Consider the following 21,695-nt stretch of genomic DNA (forward strand, 5'->3'; position numbering starts at 1 on the left):
ATCCCTGAAGATCATGATGTCAAGGCTCAGAACTTATCATTCAAACACCATGCGTGTTTCTTTCGAATGTCCAACACCCTTATAGTGATCAGGGAAGCATCCTCACCTGTCTCACCCTCTTCTTAGAGCTCCCCACTCTGAAAATGCCGACAGTCTGCAGGCCTGCAGGGACAAAGAGACATCTGTCAGTAAAGGGCGGTGGACAGATGGGAGACATTAAACAGGACCAGTGTGTCCCCGCATGTTCCAGCCTCTCACCGTGCGTCTCGATGTGACCGCAGCACCTCTCCAGGACCCGCGGCACTTGTCTGTAGATGGGGTTCAGGCTGAGTTTGGTCTGTGTGCGTCCGCCTGACGAACCGCCGCCCCCCGACTTCTTCAGATCCAGCTCGGCCGGGTGGGAGAGCTGCAGCGCCTCCAACAGGCGAGACTGACTCTCTACAAGGTCAGAGATGGAGTCCACTGAGAGGCCCCCCTGAAAGAGAGAGAGACAGAGAGAAAGAGAGAGAGAGAGACAGAGAGACAGAGAGAGAGAGAGACAGAGAGATGGGAAGGAGAGAGAGAGAGAGAGAGAGAGAGAGAGAGAGAGACAGAGAGACAGAGAGACGGGAAGGAGAGAGAGAGAGAGAGAGAGAGAGAGAGACACACATAGTGTGTGAGAGAGGGTGTGAGTGTGTTATATGTAATCATATACATCACAGGCTCAACGTAACCACCACTTGCAGGTCAGCGTGAAGAAAATAACACACTGTTATGTCAGACAGACCATCACACACACACACACACACACACACATTCACACACAGCAGCATTTTTATACAAAACTGTGGAAACGCTAAAAATGTTTAGGCACGCACGCACGCACGCACGCACGCACGCACGCACGCACGCACGCACTCACACTCACACACTCACACACTCACACACACACACACACACACACCCCTGCCAGTTTCCATGATTCTGATCAACAGTATTTGGTTTCCCAAGAAATGCTGATTGAAATCTCACAGACACACACACACACACACACAAACATGCACACACACGCACATGCACACACAGTTTGAGTAAAGGAGGAACCGAGATATACACTTTTGGAATTGAGTGAGCGGTACACAAAACCTGAGCCAGGGTCAAAGGTCATAATCACTCATCAACAAAATATACAATATTATATACGAATAAAAAAACTAATATTTGCCACAGACACACACACACACACACACACACACAAACAGCCACAAACCTTCTACAACTTCTGCATTTGTCAGCCTGCTGTGTGTGTGTGTGTGTGTGTGTGTGTGTGTGTGTGTGTGTGTGTGTGTCAGCCGGCTCACCCTCCTCTGTCCTCTGCCGGCGTTATCCCGAAACATAGGCGACGTCGGCTTGTTGAGGCCTTCCAGCCCCACCGGCGTCCTGGCAGCAGGAGCCCCATGCAGCAGTGGGAGCGGCGGCGGCTTGTTCCTGATGAAGAGCTGCTGCTGCTTCTCTGCCCTGAAGTGCAGCACGCTGGCCTCCAGATCCAGGCAGTCACGCCGGCTCTCCTTCAGGGCGTCCTGCCGCCGTTTGTAGGCCTGGTCGTTGGCGATGACCTGGGAGAGCGGGATGGCGAACGCTTTGGGGGTGGATTCTGACGGAGAAAGGGGGGGAGCATTGATTTAACACTTTGATCCCTGGAAACAAGAGAAGGAATACCAAACGAAAACAGAGATGTTGAGACTGAGATGTTTGGAGGGGTTTATCAAACTCCAGCTTAGGCACATTTAAAGCAGTCAGATGATGAACGCACCAATAGTTTCCTCACCAAAAAGTGGATTTACTGTGTTTTTGGAAGAGAAGCGTGTTCTCCCTCGCGTGTCGTTCATCACTGTGAAGCACTTTATGAACTTTGCAGGCGTGTGTCAGGGGAAAGAGAGACGGCTCAAATGAAACCAGCACAAACACCATCTTTTATCCTTATCTTAACCGTTACACACTCCTTTAAACGCCGCCTCGGCTGTGGTGGGAAAGCACGGCCGCCGCGGGAAACTAATTCCCAATGTTTTCCCACTTTTTCCCTCATTGTGGCTTCAAACAGCTTTCACCCATCTGAAGCTCCTGACCGCCCCAAAATAGAGCAGAGACAAGAACAAGACACTCATCTCTTCTTCCCAATAAAAACATCATCTTTCATCCAGCTGATATTCTAAATCAGCGATGTGAGTTCTGCAGTATTTGGAGAGCACATTCCTCTGCACTGATCCCTTCGCGCCTCCTTCTTCCTCCCCCGGTGGGAAAGTGACTCAACCTTTATCTCCATGGTTGGAACTCTGATCTGACTCTGCAGTCGTCACGCCCAACTTCACATCAGATAGAAGAGAAGATCACAACTCAAGCGTGCATTAATCGCATCTAATCTTAACGTTAACCAATTTGCGATCACTAGGGGGCAGCAAAACTCCAAAACAAACAATGAAAAAAACGCTGTGTGTGATGGCTGATTAGAGGTGTAAGACGGGGAAGAGAGCGGAGGGAGGGAGCAGGTAAGAGAAGGATAAACACTTAATCTCGTTAGAGCCGCTGCACACACAGACACACACAGGCACACACACACCAGACGTTGCAGATCAAACTCGCGTCCTGAAATCCTCCCGACAGCAGCAGCTGATCATGACCTTTGCTGACTCGCCAGAAGAACAGGAAGGTGGTAGCGAGATGAAACACACACACACACACACACACACACACACACACACACACACACACACACACACACACACACACACACACACACACACACACACACACACACACACACACACACACACACACCTGGTGTCCCAATCAGATCAGGCAGCCGAGGCAGACTGGCAGGGCGCCACCTTAAGATGCGGGATTGACTCGGCCTGAAATAACTACGTACGTAAACAACTCAAGTATGATGCACTATTATTAAATGATATCTAAATGGCACTAACGTAATGTCTTCTGTCATACTTAAGATTAAGAAAACATTTGGCAATTTTATCTGGAAAAAGAAAAAAAAGTTGATTTCTAACATTTTATTTCCATCTATGCTCCTTTCCACCTCCATATCTTTCTTCACTTCCCTTCCCCTCGTGCCTCCATCACACTCAGACAAGACCAGGTGCATTGTGGGTCTGCTGCGTTTTGTGTAAGCTGCATAGCTCAGGCTGATTTGTCATGTAAGGCCACAGCAGGTTGCCCGGTTACATCAATCGTTTACTAAGTGGATCACAAACGGCGACCTACTGAAATGAGACTTAATGTCGTAAGTTCTATGGCACCGTATGCCCCAAGCTGTATTCAGCCTTGGTGGAGGTATGTGCTCTGCCAGTCTTTTACAGTGTTAACATTTACTTTACAGCTCTTAAATCAAACGCCGTCCTTCTCGCTGGTCGCTTTCCAACACCGTCTGGGACATTTAAAATAAACAAAGCAAGACTGGCAGCTAAATATGATGAGTCACTACAACGCTTTCAGGAGTGAGATCCCTCTGGACCAACAGGAAGCGTTTGATTGGTTCCTTCCCCAGTCTCCAGGAATCGCATTCCTTTTCCTGTTTAGGGTTTCAAACTCTTTTGTTTTTCCCTCTCCAGTTTTCAGAGCCTGAAGGCGTCACGGAGCGGGAGGAGACACACGCAGATCTATTCAGCCTGTGCTTGTGTTCGGCAGCTGGATGATCATATCGCTCATCTGGGGGCATCCAGGGCCCGAGCTCATTGTCCTCAGCAGAAAGACCTGTACCCCTAACACTGCCCATGCTGTACCCCTAACACCGCCCGTGCTGTACCCCTAACACCGCCCGTGCCGTACCCCTAACACTGCCCGTGCTGTACCCCTCACACTGCCCGTGCTGTACCCCTCACACTGCCCATGCCGTACCCCTAACACTGCCCGTGCCGTACCCCTCACACTGCCCATGCCGTACCCCTAACACTGCCCGTGCTGTACCCCTAACACTGCCCGTGCTGTACCCCTCACACTGCCCGTGCTGTACCCCTCACACTGCCCGTGCCGTACCCCTAACACTACCCGTGCTGTACCCCTAACACTGCCCGTGCTGTACCCCTCACACTGCCCGTGCCGTACCCCTCACACTGCCCGTGCCGTACCCCTCACACTGCCCGTGCTGTACCCCTCACACTGCCCGTGCCGTACCCCTAACACTGCCGTTGCCCTACCCCTAACACTGCCCGTGCTGTACCCCTCACACTACCCGCGCCGTACCCCTAACACTGCCCGTGCCCTACCCCTAACACTGCCCGTGCCGTACCCCTAACACTGCCCGTGCTGTACCCCTAACACTGCCCGTGCCGTACCCCTAACACTGCCCGTGCCGTACCCCTAAAATGGTCTGAAACGTCCTGGGAGTGCATATGAACACCGTCCTGAGACTCTGTGATGGGATCTCAGCCAGGTTCCAGTGTTCTGAATTTCGATTAGCAGGCTAAGATTCGGATACAAGCCTGGAGAGACTGTGTGTGTGTGTGTGTGTGTGTGTGTGTGTGTGTGTGTGTGTGTTGGCATGCATCCCTGTTGTGATAATTACCTGAGAATAGAGAAGAACATCGCTTTATGAGTCGGAAGGGGGGAGTGAGACAAAGAGAGAGAGAGGGAGGAAGACCAAGAGAGAGAGGGAGAGAGAGAGACAAAGAGACAGAGAGAGAGAGAGAGAAGGAAGGAGAAAGCCTGAGACAGAGAGAGGGAGGGAGGGAGGGAGGGAGAGAGGGGAACTTTCTCTCTCTGCCTAAGACAGAGGGAGAGAGGTGTATAGAGAGAGAGAGAGAGAGAGAGAGAGGTATAGAGCAAGGGAGAGAGAGAGAGAGAGAGACAGTAATCATAGAGGTCATGTGACTCTCTGTCCCTCTGTAAAGGTAAATCAAGATGTCAGCTATTATTGAGGCTTGGTGCCAGATGAGCTGAGCAGCTGCTGATAAATCCCCTGAGCTGCCAACACAGACGACCATTCCCGGTAGACGAGCAAGGCACGGGCCCTCAATCAGTGAGTGTGTGTGTGTGTTGCTGTAACACTGCAGGGGGAAAAACCCGATTCAAAAGCAACACAAGGCTGAATTACTGTAACGGCCATGAGTCAATGTGTGCGTGCGTGCGTGCGTGCGTGCGTGCGTGCGTGCGTGCGTGCGTGCGTGCGTGCGTGCGTGCGTGCGTGCGTGCGTGCGTCATAAACACAGTATTTCATATAGAGGTGATGCTGTTCTTTGCTTGAGTGTGTGAGTGTGTGAGCGTCACAGGGGGCTTCAGAGCAAAACACACAAACACACTGATGACTCAAAGCAGACCAGCTGTGATATATTCTGTAAAATGACATTATTGTGACTGCGCGGGAGTGTGTGTGTGCGTGTGTGTGTGTGTGTGTGTGTGTGAGATGATGAACTCACCTCGCTCTTTCTTCTCCTTGGAAAACGAGTCTAACTTCCTGCGTAAGGACTTTCTCCGCTTGCGTGTTTCTGCCAAAAGAGAAAGAAAACGCTGCATTTATTACCTCCGAAATAACTAAATAAAACTCCACCAGCCACTCACTCACACACACACACACACACACACACTCATCACCCATTCAAAGTGTCCCTTTTGCGACCTCTTCATTTCCTCTTTAGCTCTCTTTCCCTTTCCTCTTCCTCAGATCAGAGCCTACGCCGAGAATAGACCATTTCAATGGAGCTTGTTTGTTTGAGGAGCTCTTTACTTAATGGCTGCACGGCCTCCAGCAATGAAAGACGCGCGTGTGAGTGCACGCGTGTGTGTTCCCTTTTTGTACACACACACACGTGTGCTGCGTGTGTTTGTGTTTTGTCTCATCCAGAATATTTGGGATGCAGAAACCAGAAAGCTTTTTTTCCCTTCCAGCAAAAGGAAATTGAAATAGAGGATAGTGAGCACCAGTGTATGTGTGTGTGTGTGTGTGTGTGTGTGGATAAAGGGGTCAAATTCCCATGACTGCAGGAAATTAAAGTTTATTTCCAAAGTGCACAGCTCCTCCCACCACACACACCACCTCAGGCTAACACCCCCTGTCCTTCTGTCTCTGTGTGTGTGTGTGTGTTATCCATGTATGTAGTCAGCATATGATCCTGCGACACATTACATAACATACTAAAAGCATGTTGACAGATAAAGGACCGACACACACAAAGAGGGGAAACAGCTTGAGTTTCCAGGCTGAACACACTCGCAGACAGCTTGTTGTTAGCAACGTGTGGCAGTAAACTCCGTCCTCTGCTCTGGATGATGATGATGATGACGATAGTGATGAAGAACTTCTGACAAATCCAGGAATTTGTCAATGTGAATTTATGTGTGGGTAACATTTTTCCGTTTCACCTTGTGTGAGTTGACGTACTGTATATTTGCTGTTGCTAGGCGCTCAGAATCCCTCTCAAACCTTATTTACCAGTTATTTACAATTAGTAAAATTCCAAGGAATGTCACTAATGATGGATTATCATCCATTAGACAGCAAGAATCAATTAAAATCAAATGGATTTAAAATGCAGATAATCAATTATTCAGCAAAGTGCTAATATAAAATATCATTGTGTTTCTGCACTATTTGATAACAAGTGTAAAACATCTTAAAGTGACAGCGCGCCATTTTACAACAAATCAATCAAACTATGCCTGTGTCTGCTTCGTCTCTCTCTTAGAAATATACTCACACTACATACATATATAAGTATCGACAACTCAGTTCACAAAAATTATCGGTGGAGTCCTTATGTTAGTGGAGAAGATGAGGAAGATGAAGACGGTCTGCAGGCGAGAGAGTCCAGCTCCTCCACACCAAATAAGAGCAAAACACACTCGCCAATACTGACACATTTCACTAAGAATCCACCGGCCGTGCCAGATGCAGACACACTCACAGGTACGCAATTGCACCCACCCACACACACACACACACACACACACACACACACACACACACAAACACACACACACAAACACACACACACACACACGCGCACACACACTTGCCAAGCCGTGCCTGTGTAAACACAACAGATTCCAGAGGGGGGTCGAGGGACCGGAGAGGCTAAATAAGAGACGGAGAAACAGAAGCAGGGAAAGGGAAACTACACAAGCCAGGGAGGGAATGAGGGAGCGCGGCGGGAGGTGAAACCAAAGCCCGTGACGGACCCGGGCGGACTGGGAAGACTTCACCCCCGGGGAGAACGAGGAGAGGAACGTTCCCACACTTTCTCTCTGTAAGCTGTTACTCGATTCACCCCAGCTTGACTTTCTTACAAACACACCTCCTCACATATTGATCCGGCTGTCCCACAACGCTGAGGTGTTTAAGCTGGACGCCTGAAGGCAACACGCACAGCAGCCAAAATGTCCCAAACAAAGATTGTGGTGTTACTCATCTGAACCCTGTGGCCTGATGAGAAATGGAACAAACCATCGTCCCAGCAGAGGAAAAAAACAGAGGACAAGTGGATTCTCACAGGATGTATGTTTGTATGGGTGAACCGCACACACACACACACACACACACACACACACACACACACACACACACACACACACACACACTCAACATTACAAGGAATCTTGTTATCATTACAATCAAGGAAAATCTGAATCCAGACCACACCGTGAAGGAGTTTGAGGGCCATGTGTAAACTATGACTCAATCAGTGAAGCCCTTCATGAGGTCAAAGGTGAGAGACTTGAGGTTTAGTGGCCCTGAGAGAGAGGGAACACTAATGGGAGAGAGACACACACACACACAAGTGGTCTGAGAAAAGGCTTGCACATACCAGATGGTCTCGAAGGAAAAGAGTGAGTGACAGCATACATACACAGAAACAAACACACACAACAGGGCCATCAGCTACATTTGTTACTTAGCGCCGGCCCCTCTCTCTCGCTCTCTCTCTCTCTCTCTCTCTCTCTCCCCCCCCCCCCCCCCCCCCCTCCTCCCTGACCTCGACAATCCCCCTCCCCCCCTCGGCCCAGCAGCCAAAACCATCCCAGTCTGCAGTCTGGGAGATGTGTGCGAGATTTACGCTGTGTTGGTGAAGCTATCTGGCTTCACTGTCAGGATTTAGTGCTTTATAGTTCAGTCGACCAACAACCGAGCGTCTCCATCAAACACACAAGCAGCATCTTAAATCAGGGAGGAGGCCAGAGGCTGTGTATGTAAAATGTCAACACCAGCGGAGGATTATTCCCTCGCAGACGGAAGCCAAGTTCGTACAGTCTGACCGTCTTGTCGCTCCTCACCTCTGGGTATGCTGATCCTGACATCCAGGTCACGCTCCTCAAGGTGGTACAAGGCGATCTGCTGTAGCCTGACTCGCTCCAGCTCCGACAGGCTCTGGATGGGCACCGGCTGCAACCGTACGCTCTGACCCAACATGGTCGCCCACGTGTGGTCGCCCTGCCAGAGAAAGAGAGAGAGAGGTTAGCAGGCACAAAGCTGAAACCACAACCATCAGCTCCGCATCCGCTTTCATCTAAAGACGCCAACCAAAACCTTCACAGTGATAAAGTCGCGTCATCTATTGGTTGCAATCAATCATTATAAACCAACCATCAAGTTCCCTTTGTACTATAAAATCTTCTGCAAACGGCGACGCTCTTCCTCTCCTTTTGCACCACTATCAAATTGGCGTCTCTCCCTCAGATTTAAAGTGGATCACATCCCTGGTGAGGTTTTGGTCTCAAAGCCTCTTGAAGTTAAAGGAGTTTATTTCAGGCTTTGATCTGCTCCAGCGGCCATACGTCTGCGGTTCCATTAGTCTAAGGGCGCTCGCTCATGCATTGTATACCGGCTCCTGGCTGAACTCCAGACGAGCCGAGCCAACTGTAAACACGGCGGTATGGAGGGGGAGAGAGTGATGGATGAACAGAATAATGAACAACAGGTTGGAGGAGCGATAGAGAGACATAAATCTGAAGACAGAAGAAGGGAAAACACAAAAACAAGGCGGAGTTCAAATCAAATGAAACGGCAGTGCAAGGAGTCGGAGCAGCCGCGTCTGTGATGAAGGTAGGCGGCGGCCACAGGTTAACCAGAACCAGATCAACAGGCTCCAGACCTGGGGGGGGCCACGTTTCAAGACCCCGCTCAGCCTGACGGACAGGAATGTGTTGTGTTGGTGTTTATGCGCATGATGACAGAGATTAAGCCTGAGGAATGTCTGCTTCCAAATCAATCAGCTACTAAATCACCAACAAGGTCTCGTCTCACAACAGCTGAACTTATTTCAGGAAGTCGTATCAGCAACGTTAACATAAACGATCTCAGACTGTCAGTGTTAATGTTTGAGTAAAGGAACTTCCTCCCTCAAGCCCAGCCAGGTTGAAACATTCAAAGACGTGCGTCTGGGTCTTGCGCTTTACCAATCGCCTCCGTGACCTTCAAGGTCAAATCGACGGATTACGATTGTGCTTAGCCGAGACCTGAACTCCTGCCCCTTCACTGACTCGACTGCTTCACAAGACTTAACTATGGATCTCTCTCTGCTGAACCATTGAACTGAACTTAGGGTTTCCGGATCGTTGGTGCGACATCATTGTGGACTTAAGATCCTCTTTCTGCATTACAACACAAAGAGGAAGCAGATAAACTTGAGATCAGAGTCTATTATATTCCAAAAAAAAGGAAGAATCTGGCAGGCACTTTCTCAGCCGTCTTTAATATCAACCAAGACTGTCTGCAGTGTGTTTGTGTATGTGTGTGTGTAATGACTTTATGGTGTATTCTATGCCTGCAAGCTGTAGCTCAGCCTTTGAAAGCAACTTGACTCAAACCTTGTGTAACCATTGATATGGTTTACAAAGACTGTCCTTTGAATTCTATGCGGGGGCTGTGTGTGTGTGTGCGTGCGTGTGCGTGCGTGCGTGCGTGCGTGCGTGCGTTCTTCGAAGTGGGGCTCATCTAACCTCTACAGTCAAGAGATGTCGAGAGATGCGACTAGAAGAAATGTACTCCGGCCTTTATGCAAGACGTACCAAGTGACATGTAGAGGGAGTGAGACGACCTATGACGGGTTTGTTTGGATAACGTATAAACATATACATTATCTGCTACTCATTTGTTTTGTCTCAGTGGTTCTCAATCTCCAGCGGTTTTCTCTCGTGGTCTTCGAGGTCTCGGCCAAACCGTCACACCAAGTTCACATATGGACCCTTCAACCCTTTTGGATCTTTTGGATGATAACTTGAGAGACAACAATAGGACTATGAGACTACATGTGTATTCTCTGCCGGTACATTCAGATTGAGATGCACACGTGCATTAAATTAACAGTAATTCATTCGTCCGTTCTTCCATCCGCATCTCCTTGCTTATTTATAGATGTGCCATTTATGAGCTAGTGCTTTCTGAAACCCTTTGTCTCCGTCTGTGGTAGCCTCCCTTTTTCCAGGTCGCCTCTCTCTCTTTCTCTCTCTCTCTCTCTCTCTCTCTCTCTCTCTGTCTCTGGAGGGCTCCAGTCAACACCAGGAAGCGAGACAATTCGAACCACATGAGCGACAAACCACACAGGAAGATCGAGGAAAAAGGAACAAAAACCCCATACAAAGAAAACAAAACACGGCCTCACTCAAGCACTCGCACACATCTGCAACACAAACAAATCATGTTGCATTCAAGTCCTGAAAGACAACAATATGATGCCATCAAAACGGACATCTCGTTCAAAACCACGACCGCAGACCACAGGATCTCCAGATACAGGACACATTGTTTTCTTTCATGGAAAAGTACAAATCCATAATCTTGTGGGAATTCTGGCTAATTATGTCTTCGATTTTCCGAAAATCTACCAAAAGTCAAAGATTCACACACAAAGGACGGAAGGGTGAAGGAAACATTTGATGAACTGTGAATCAGATTTGTTTTTTTACGCATGCACATGGTGAAAGCGCCCATTCTGACTCATTTGTTACCCCACAATGACAGAAAACGGCAAAGCGTTGCCAAAGGAATCAAGGTTCGGGTGAAGCGGCTTGTTACTTTAGAGATTGCCGCGCGTTCGGACCAAAGCCAGAAGTGTGTGCGCCTCTTGCCTGTGTGCTCTGATAGCTTACAGATGCCTCTCTCACTCTCTCTCTCCCTCCATCTCTCTAAACCTCCTGTAAAACTGATTGTCTACTCTCTCTCTCCCACGAGTGCCTTTGTGTGCTTTTTATCATTAACCTCCGCCTTTCATCCTGCACCTCTGCGTTCTTGCCAAAACACTGCAAACAAGACAGAGATTAATGACGAGGCAGAGTCATTATTTTGGCACAGTTTCCCCGATTACTGAAAATCGTAGCTGCGATTACGAACATCATCAGCGTGGAGTAAATGCACTTTTTGTTCTCACTTTCATCCACTTTCTTGCTTGAGCTGAGACACCACAACATGCAATAGTTAGTCAACATGACGTAATACCACTGACTACAAATCACCTTATGTAATCAAGGCCTATTTTCATTAAGGGTTTGATATATAGTCAAAGGAAAACTGCATACTTTAGTCCACTCCATTTATCTGATTGTTTTTGAATTTCACTTCCAAAACTAATACTTTCCATCTGTAGCATCCAAGAATCCAAATGGAAGCACAAGATCACGTCCCCATCCTGTCCGCTTCAGCGATTTCTCCCAGCCCGCAGCACGTCTTTGCTTCACCGACAGCAGACAATATGTTCACTGTAGGGTGACGCACCCCCTATACCAGATACCAATCAGCAGCTCCTGGTTTTTCTCACAACATAGTTCTCATATCAGAAGCTTTCTTTTTCCCATGCAGCCACACAGAACCAGAACAGGGACTTATAGGATCTATTTAACCCACCATTAAAGGATTATACCGGAAAACACTATGTTTTCACCCAAAGAGGCAGAGAAGAATGTTCCTTTTTGAGTTTTCATGCTTCACAATATGTACAGTGAATGTAAATGATGTGAGCAGCTCCTGTCACGTGGAAGAATAACGTCTCCATGGGTTTGAGCCTTGATTTAATCACAGCGGCTGGTCCCATTAAGATGCCCTAAAAAACACAGCTGAGTCCTGACGCAGTAATGTGCAACGGTACTTACTCATTCACTGACACACACACACACACACACACATAAACAGACAGACACTGCTAATAGGCCCCTTGGCAGCGCTAAAAGCTGGAGGCTCAGCCACAGACACAGTTCTTACGTCTACACAGCAGCTCCATTGTGCCAGTCCTGACTTAACGGGCAGGATACCACACACATACACACACACGCACACACACACACACTGAGACACACACTGAGACACATACTGAGACACACACACACACACACACACACACACACACACACACACTCAGACACACAGACTTCCAGGTGATCACACAGGCTCTGTGCTGTCTGGAACTTAGTGTTAGGTAGGTCACTAGATGAATACTAATAGAACTTGAATAACAGGGATGCTGCCAAAGCCGTGTGTGTGTGTGTGTGTGTGTGTGTGTGTGTTTGCATTTTAGCATATTCGCTGTCAGATATATAAAATGTTCAAACATATTACTCAAAAGGAAGTGACACAGACGGGCTTTAGAGTACACTTACACACACATTTATGGTAAATTAGTGCCATGTTGGGACCCAAACACATCATTCTTACATTTTTGCAAGTAATTTTGGAATCCAAACAGGGATTTTAAGGCTGACAAAAGTTTGAACTATTCCCTGATTACATTAAAGAGTTCTGTGTGGTTTTATTTCAAACAGGTCATGATAGCGCAAACACACACACACGCCAGCGAGCGAGCGCAAAATACACAATAGATCTCAGTTATCCTCTTTATGTCACTAAAAGAGACGCGTGGCAGTTACAGACTGAAGGAAGAGGATACAACAAAATATTATCCTGAGATGCCAAATTTGTGTAATTTTAAAGTTTATTCCTCACACACACTCCCACACACAGACACACACACACACACACACACACACACACACACACACACACACACACACACACACACACACACACTTACAGTACCTGGGAACAGGGTGGTACTTTCTCTGAATTAAAATCCCCTCAGTCCAGCTGCTTCCTCTGTTATTCCAGAACTCATTCAGTAACATAAACGCATCTCCGCACAGAGCTGAATGAAAACGGGAACAGGGTTACATCAAGACAGCAGAAGAGAAAGAGAGAGAGAGAGAGAGAGAGAGAGAGAGAGAGAGAGAGAGAGAGAGAGAGAGAGAGAGAGAACCAACAAGTGAAGCAGCAGCTCTGCACACTGACTTAACCTCCACAGCCTGCAGAACATAAACACTACAGAAGAGGGGAGGAGAGAAAGAGGAGGGAGGGCAAGTGGGAAACACAAAAGGAGAGAGGAGGAAGGCACGAGAGAGGAAGGAGAGGAGGGATGGGGAGCAGGAGACAAGGACAGGAAGGAGGGAGGTAGTGAAGAGAGGCAATGAGAAATGTAAGACAGAGGAAGGAGCAAAGGAATGAAGAAAGGAGAACGGACAGCGATAGGAAGCAAGAGAGGGAAGGAGACAAAGCTGAGAAGACGAGAGACGAGAGACGAGAGGCAAGAGACGAGAGACAAGAGGCAAGAGACGCTGGAAGGAGAAGACAGTACCTTCAGGACATTTGGAAAACAAATGCTTGGCAAAATGAGGGGAGTTTGTACCGAACAAATCAATTGGAAAGTTAGGACTGCCAGAAGTGTGTGTGTGTGGATGTGTGTGTGCATGTGTGTGTGAAAAAGAGTCTGGAAAGTGTCAGTCAGCACTGCAGCTGTGAGGGCCAAAACAGCAGCAGCTCTGGTGAGCACGTTGACCTCTCGTGTTGACCTCTGCTGAGTTCAGCTTCTACGACCGCGACGATCAAAGTTCAGTTTGAGCCGTTTATCACGGACAAGTCGGGACAGATCAGTCAGTGTGCGGAAAGTGAATAATAGAAGAAATTCCCCAGCTGATGTCGGGAAGATGTTTGGCTCCAGATTCACTCGATGACAGCGGAGCAACAACAGCATGAATAATGCGAAATGTAAAATATAAACTTCAGAAATGATAATAAAACCTGAATAACAGGGAAAAAATGCAATCGGATTCGTTGAAAACAAAATGTCCTTTGGAAACAGTCGCCTCGCCGCTGCACGAGGCAGAAATGTGCTTATTACAGTAAAACAAAGCCTCTCTGTTGACCTTTGACCTGTGCTTTTCCATTGATCTCATGAATAGTGTATCCTGGTGAGAGAGTGTGTGCGTGTCTGTGTGTAAGTGTGTGTGTGTGTGTGTCCCTTCTCTCCATCATCTTTGATCCTCCAAACTTCCTGTTAGGCCTACGTACATTTCCAGGTCAAAGGTCACCGGTTGCGTCGCACGGTTGGATATCTCATGTCCCAAAGTTCATCTGCTGACTCAGAAAGAAAAGCCCAAAAAACAGGATGAGTGATGACACACACTCAGAGGAGGAAGAACGCTCACCGCCCAGCATTCCAACTCTACTGACAACACTGCCATCTACTGGCAACACTCTGAAAGTGCCCAGAATTCAGAAACACTAATCATCTTTACAGTCTAATACTCATCAAAGTAACAAGAGTCGATTTAGTCTCTCACACACACACACACACACACACACACACATGCTCTTCTCTTGCAGGCTGGGAGGTAAACATAGTATTGTTGTCATTTGAGATATAGAGTTTCTGTCATTATGGGCTGCGTCTCAGTTTCCTCTCTTTCAATCATAGTGTGCATAGTGAGGAGAGAGAGAGAGAGAGACAGAGAGAGAGGTCAGACTCCTCCTTCATCAGCTGATCCATCAGTGGAGCCTTCAGAGGTGGTGAGATAAGGACTTATCAGAGGCTGAGCTGCAGTTATCCTGTCATGTGATCACAATTACAAAGACAGAGATGATGGCAGATGATGAAAGTCTCATACATAACAGGAAACTCCATCAAGCATCTCTAGGTTCCTGAAGTTGGCCCGAAAGGAGGTGTGTGTGCTACATGGTGCCATTTGTTGTTACTGGATAAAGAATTTGGACAATCAGTCAATCAATCAATCAATCAATCAATCAAGTTCTGAGTTTTCTTGCCAAACAGCTTCTAGTTTCTCATCTAGTAACTAATTCTGACACACATTGTCACCACCTAATGCAGAACAGCGCCCTCCTCTGGTGCTGAGCTGTAACACAGTCTCCTGCGTCATTTAGTTATGTTACAAACTGGTCCATGTTTCAACTTCACGGTTATGAAACTGGTGTGTGGTGAATCTTACACCACCGCAGACCTGCACAACTATACAAGAGGAGCGCAAAATCACAGGAAGTGCTAAGTGTGTGTCAACAATCCAGCAAAGAATGTAAAAATGTTGTGTCAAACGGTGTTGATTGCATTTTGACATTTGGCTGGCAGTGACCAGACCAACAATACTTGATTGATTACAGTGATGTCATCTTGTTGTGCTTTTACATCATCTCCCACACAATCATCACTCCCTGTGCTCATCCTCTGGTCTCTTCTAGTCTCTTCCATTCTCCTCTGATCACCCTCTGGTCTCCCCTGGTCTCCTCTCTCTGCTTGTTTCTCAGAGGATTTGGAAAAGGAGAAGAGGAAATGCCAACTCCGACAGCGGAAACAAGAATCCGGCGAGGACATCGATAACGTGTCTCTGCCTCCGTCTCTCTAAACAGGACGTTCACATCATCCACACCCATCATCACCATCACTGCCGTCACTCTGTGACAACTTCCACCCTCCCAAAACAACATCCTCCTCCAGATTGCTGCATTTCTCAGCAAAAAAAAGCTCAAATCTGGCAGAACGTTATAATTGCCGAGAACAAAGAGCAGAGAGACAAAGAAAGAGACGGAGAGAGGAACCATGCACCAAGAACCGATGTAGATAGAATTAGAAATGATAAAAAGCTTATTCATGTTTTCTGCCTGCAGCAATCTGAAACAGAAGCTCTGAAGAGTCGATAGAACAAAGAGACTTTGGGGGGAAACACTCTGTATCAAAGCTTTCAGTTATCAGAGGCTCACACTCAAACTTCTATTTAGTTTCAACATAACTGATTCCTTGACATGATCTCTACTTCATTGATACTTTTTCAATACACAGAATGTCATCAATCTCTGTCCATATAGACTGCACATGTGATCACGTCTAAGACTGTGTGTGTGTGGGGGTGTGATCAGATGCAACACGACAACGTCTGCACGCTGCAAGACACACAGATCAACTTTTGCATCTCTGGGAGAAAAAAAAAAGTGAGCGTAAAGTCGACAAACACAGCAGCAATGTTCAGTCAACAAATCTGGCCTGAGATCAGAAATAGCTCTGGGCTAAAGTCACAGCATTGGAATCTGATTTATTTTTACCCCCCAAAGAAGAAAGTATACAACCTGGCAGCATGGCAGCGTCCTAAAACCGTCTGGTAAAGTGTTGAGGCACGCAGGAGTGCTGCTCACCTTGGTTAAGTAAGGCAGCTGATTGGCTTTTAAATGGACGCAGAGAAGGAGACAAGCAGAGGAGGACATGATGATGAATGCTCGTATTCATCAGGAGGTCACAAAGTTAATTTCCATTTAATCGCTACTAGATAAGGAACGACACAGCAGGTTGACCTTTAGAATGACGGCGACACAGACGTCCCTATGCATGCATTCCCTACATTTTTATTACTTCACTCTAAATCTGATTACCAGGGGGACGGCTCATCCAACATGTTGTCTGAAAGGTCAGTCTGGCTTCATGTACAGGAAACACACATGCGCGCACACACACACACACACACACACACAACAGCACAGGACAGGCGATCTCTGAAATCTAGAGAGAGAGACAGAGACAGCCAGGAGAGAGAGAGACAGAGAGAGAGAGAGAGAGAGATAGAGAGAGAGAGAGAGATACAGAGGAAGAGAGAGACAGAGAGAGAGACAGGAAGAGAGAGAGAGGACAGCTTTCTGATGATGTCAGCAACATCTGCCTTGTTTTGCGAGCTGCATGACTTCAAAAACAGCCTGACAAGTGCAGTAAGGCAGCATTTAGTCTCAAAGCTCCAGCAGGCGGACGATTCCACCGCCTTTGATTCTTTTTTACTGCCAGCGTGACTCAAAACAAAGCTGAAGTGGAGGAACAGGAAGAGAAATGCAGAATAAACCCCAGAGAAGGACAGAAAGTGGGAAGTATAGATGAGAAGTTATCGTCATATTTGTCAAGGAATAAAAAATAAGGACTGGATAGGATCCATGCAGCAACACAGTTTGCATGTATAGTTGTGTGATATGAGGAGATAAAAGGAAGTCGGCATGGTGACGCTTGGCGCTGTGACCCGGACGCCACCATCCATCTTATGTTGAAAGCAGCGGGAGGGAAGTGGGCACCATTTAGGGGTGGGAACAGATTCTTCTGCGGGGAATAGAAAAGGAAATGTGGAACATGCCAACTCAGGCTTTGATGTCGGAGCTGGAGTGTGTGTGTGTGTGTGTGTGTGTGTGTGTGTGTGTGTGTGTGACGAAATCTCGCGATCCAAGAGAGGGGATCCATCCTTCATCACTCCAACACCGACAGAGATCCTCTGTGGAGCCATTTACCTCATCAGGTAAGGTCGCAGAATAAGTCGGGTCCTCAAGGTGCTTAAGGGCACCACGGCAGTAACTGTTAATGGGAGAGAAACTGTGCGAGTGACGCTGCCAATGGGATTCAGTCTTTTGAGATGGAGCGCAATGTCCAAAATGATCCGCCAGCTTTGGAAGTCCGTAAATCACAAGAAATGCTGACGCGTGTGTGTGTTCGAGAGCCATCACTTAACGACAGCACTCTCTCACTCACTCACACACACACACACATACACACACACACACACACACACACACACACACACACACACACACACACACACACACACACACACACACACACACAGCGCATTTTCATTTCTCCATAACTTCACAGAATACCCTGAAGTAGGCATTATGGTCATACTAACTTTAATTAGTACACGATTGCTGCACTTGTTCCACCTCAGGGCAGAGAGAGAGAGAGATAAGGACAGATAAACACTGAAAGAGAGTGAAAGTGTGGAAACACCCACTCTTTCCACTGTTTTCATTCCTTGTCAGCGTCTTAAATTCACATGGAGACTTAAACTCTCAGAGGGTTAAGAAGCGGGAATCCTGTGGTTTTCCTGTCATAATTCATTAAAAGGTCTTTCTGGGACAGTGGTAACACACATGCACACACACACACACACACACACACACACACACACACACACAGGAATGTAGGACACTTAATGTAGTTACAGCAACTGAGTCAAATGTCCACACACGCACTGTTAACATGTGCGTGTCCAGAGCGTGTTTTTGATGAAGGAGATTCTCCCTCTTCACCGCCACATCCTGTCGCCTCGCTGGTTATCGCTTAACTTTCACCCTGAGAAGGAGGATGATGTCGCAATTAAATTAAGACTTACACATGCTCCTGTATACACACACACGCACACACGCACGCACAAACACACACACAGTCCACTGGGCGTATTGGGAAACCTGAGTGGGAGCAGAAGCGATACAGGAGAGGAGGTTGTGGTGGGATTTGATCCTAAGCCAACACCGATACGTTCAGCTCCAGAGCCTGGGGGTGTCTCTCTCTCTCTCTCTCTCTCTCTCTCTCTCTCTCTCTCTCTCTCTCTCTCTCTCTCTCTCTCTCTCTCTCTCTCTCTCTCTCTCGACCATATGCCGTTCGTTACTAAGCCCAGCATCCAGGCACTCAGATTTCAAATTAGAAGAATGTTGCACTATGCAGACATCACATATTTCAGCCTGTGCCTCACAGAGCCGCAGGTAACCGAGCCAAAAGTGTAAGAATACTCACTGCGCTCACAGAAGATTACTTTTCAATCCAAAAAACACAACATAATAACATGTAATCAAAAGCTTTAGTCGCCGCGGCAACAAACTTTGGACACTTTCCTTGACAATGCGGAGCGAAACAATGACAACAGCAGGATTGGTGTGAAAGACGACACCGGGCAACGATCCAAGAAACACAATCGGGCGCGAAGGCCGAAACAATGACAACAACTGGTTACTGTGACCCCAGATGGCCACAGGAGCAGCAGGTTTAGAAGTGTGTGTGTGTGTGTGTGGGGGGGGGGGGGGGGGGGTGGAAAAGGATTTGGCCAATTGGAGTCAAACGAAGAGTCGGAGTCACGGTCACAAATCAAAAAGACAAATGGAAAATAGAGCCAAACGGTTACACAGAACCAAGAAAATAAAGTTTGGTGTGTGTGTCGGTGTGTGTGTGTGTGTGTGTGGAGAGAGAGCGACCGATGGAGTGAAGGGAAGACAAATGAGGTGATAGGAGAGAAAGAAAGGCACCGCTGAGAACTCAAAAGAGATGGAGAGAGAAGTGATGCAGCTGTGAGGAGAGAGAGACAGAAAGACAGAGAGACGGACAGAGAGACGGACAGAAAGACAGAGAGAGACAAGAGACCGATAGAGAGATTAAATGTGCTGTTAAATTTGGCCAAGTGATGCTCCAAAGCAGATGGCAAAGGCTCTCACACACACACACACACATGCACACACACACACACACACTTCAAGCATCTGCAGTGAGCTCTGTTCTGAATGTTGCACAAAGCAGCCAAGTTCACTTCATTTTATTTTGACACTATTTCAAAAATATGCTCTAAGAACGACCAAACACACACACACACACACAGACACACCTGCAGACATCATATGGATACTTAGCCAACACAGAAGAAGCACATTTGCCACAGTGACGTCATCACTAAACTTTTGAGTTGTTTGGGGAGATAAAGTTTCCTTATATGATTTACAATACAATTAGCTCAAAAGTGAATCTTACACACACACACACACACACACACACACACTGTTGTGATTTGACAGGACACACCTGCTCACTTGCAGGTTGAGCAACGAATATTAAATCAAATGTATCATAAAGTCTTAAACACGGGCGCACACACACACACACACACACACACACACACACACACACACACACACACACACACACACATCTCGTAAAGTGTGTTCTGTTCTGTAGCTCATTCCCGTCACATATCATCATAGTTCTGCATGAAGCGATAAGGACCTGAACGCACTTCCATTAACCCCTTCACCGCCGAGAGCTCACAGCTGCACATCTACTGCTTTCCTGCGAGACATTTTCCTGTGTTTTTGACTATTTTTGGTTATTCCCTCCTTTAAAAAACAAACAGATTCTAGTTGTGATTCATAGCTGACGACATCAACTATTAATAACGATCAATGCGCGTTAGGCTGAAGTTTAGCAGACGACAACAAGCTGAGTGGAGTCCAAGTATGAGCAAAGGAGACACTATGAGGAGGAAGGAACAGAAACAATACAAGAACATGGTAGATACGTTAACACTATACAACTTCCATGGATGCCACACACACACACACACACACACACACAAACACACACAGACTGGCCAAAACTTCCCTCACGCCACCTATAAATAAAAATAACTGTGCTAGTTTCCTTTCCGAACACACTTCTTACTTCTCCACATTACTCATCGTACATTTCTGGGTTACATGCAGGGAAGAAGTGAGACTTTCCCACCTGTGCACTCAAGCTGAATTATCTTGTGATCACATTTCCACGACTGCTTTTTTTTTTCTCTTAATAGGTGGGCACCGGGCCAAGGGACAATTGATTGGATTTTGGCGGTCTGGGATTTGAGCCATCAGATGATTATCGCTTTTAAACCACAAGCAGAGGTTGGAGAGGAGATCCGAACATTTACAAACCAGGGAACTGTTCAGACTTAAACTTTAAATAGAGTTACACATTGGAGTCGATAGGAAATAAAGTGGTGCATGATGATGATGTGAAAAATCATTCGGCCTCAAAGTCCACGTGAGGAAGTCAAAGAGTTTAACGATGCGCCATAAAAGTGCGGATATGATTAAAGAACGCGCGCACGCGTGTGTGTGTGAGAATGAGAGAAACAGACGCACGGTGACAAGAAACACAAACAAACAACACAAGACTGCTACACACACACACACACACACACACACACACACACACACACACAGACAGACAGGTTACCCACCACGTAGTAGAAATGCATGTCTGGATGCACAGGTTGATCTTCGTGCACAGTCGGAGGAGGAGGAGGAGATGTTGGTCCGCTGTATCCATCCACGAGCCAAGTGTGTGTGTGTGTGTGTGTGTGTGTGGTCTTTGCCCTAGCGGCTCCGACAGCGATAAATACAAAGAATAGAAGCTGAAATGTTCAGTTCAAGTCGTCATTCTCTCCTTCTTCCTCTTCTTCTCCTCTGCTGTTTCTTGTTTCCACTGTTTCTCTCCCCCTCCTCCTCCTCCTCCTCCTCCTCTCCGCACTTGACATTACTCCTCCCCCTCTTCATCATGCACTCCTCTTCTTTCCCCCTCTCTCCTCTGACCACATGACTTCAGTCCCTCGTCCCTCCCCTCTTCTGACCCCCCCTAAATTGGGCTTGTTTCTTCTTCACTTCTCCTCTTCATTTAGTTGTTTACACATCATGCAATTAGAGGAGCACCTTCAACAGCGGGCCAGAGTGATTGATGTCTCTCACACACTCTATTTCTGTTCTCAGCTGATTACTGATCTGTCAATTCTTCCTGTCTTAGCCTGTGTGTGTGTGTGTGTGTGTGTGTGTGTGTGTGTGT

The 21,695-nt window shown here is 47.2% G+C and overlaps 1 protein-coding gene across 2 annotated transcripts in view; it reads right to left on the reverse strand.

The window, feature by feature from the left end:
• The window catches only part of arhgap36 (Rho GTPase activating protein 36), a 24,274-nt gene extending 2,883 nt beyond the window's left edge, over window positions 1–21,391 (reverse strand). Inside the window, exons 1-6 of one of the 2 annotated variants that reach the window (XM_076171645.1) lie at window positions 21,097–21,391; window positions 8,257–8,413; window positions 5,406–5,474; window positions 1,341–1,633; window positions 259–475; window positions 107–162 (exon numbers count right to left, since the gene is read on the reverse strand). In XM_076171645.1, the coding sequence (XP_076027760.1) occupies window positions 107–162; window positions 259–475; window positions 1,341–1,633; window positions 5,406–5,474; window positions 8,257–8,413; window positions 21,097–21,114 (810 nt within the window). In that variant the 5' untranslated portion in view covers window positions 21,115–21,391. Of the gene's footprint in view, window positions 1–106; window positions 163–258; window positions 476–1,340; window positions 1,634–5,405; window positions 5,475–8,256; window positions 8,414–13,006; window positions 13,292–21,096 lie in introns of those variants that run through there. The other variant, XM_076171646.1, reaches the window with a different exon arrangement.
• Window positions 21,392–21,695: the final 304 nt, after the last annotated feature.

The sequence above is a fragment of the Genypterus blacodes genome, unplaced genomic scaffold, assembly GCF_046128005.1.
Source record: "Genypterus blacodes isolate CSIRO-AG114 ecotype Tasmania unplaced genomic scaffold, CSIRO-AGI_Gbla_v1 ptg000260l_1, whole genome shotgun sequence".
Taxonomy (NCBI): domain Eukaryota; kingdom Metazoa; phylum Chordata; class Actinopteri; order Ophidiiformes; family Ophidiidae; genus Genypterus; species Genypterus blacodes.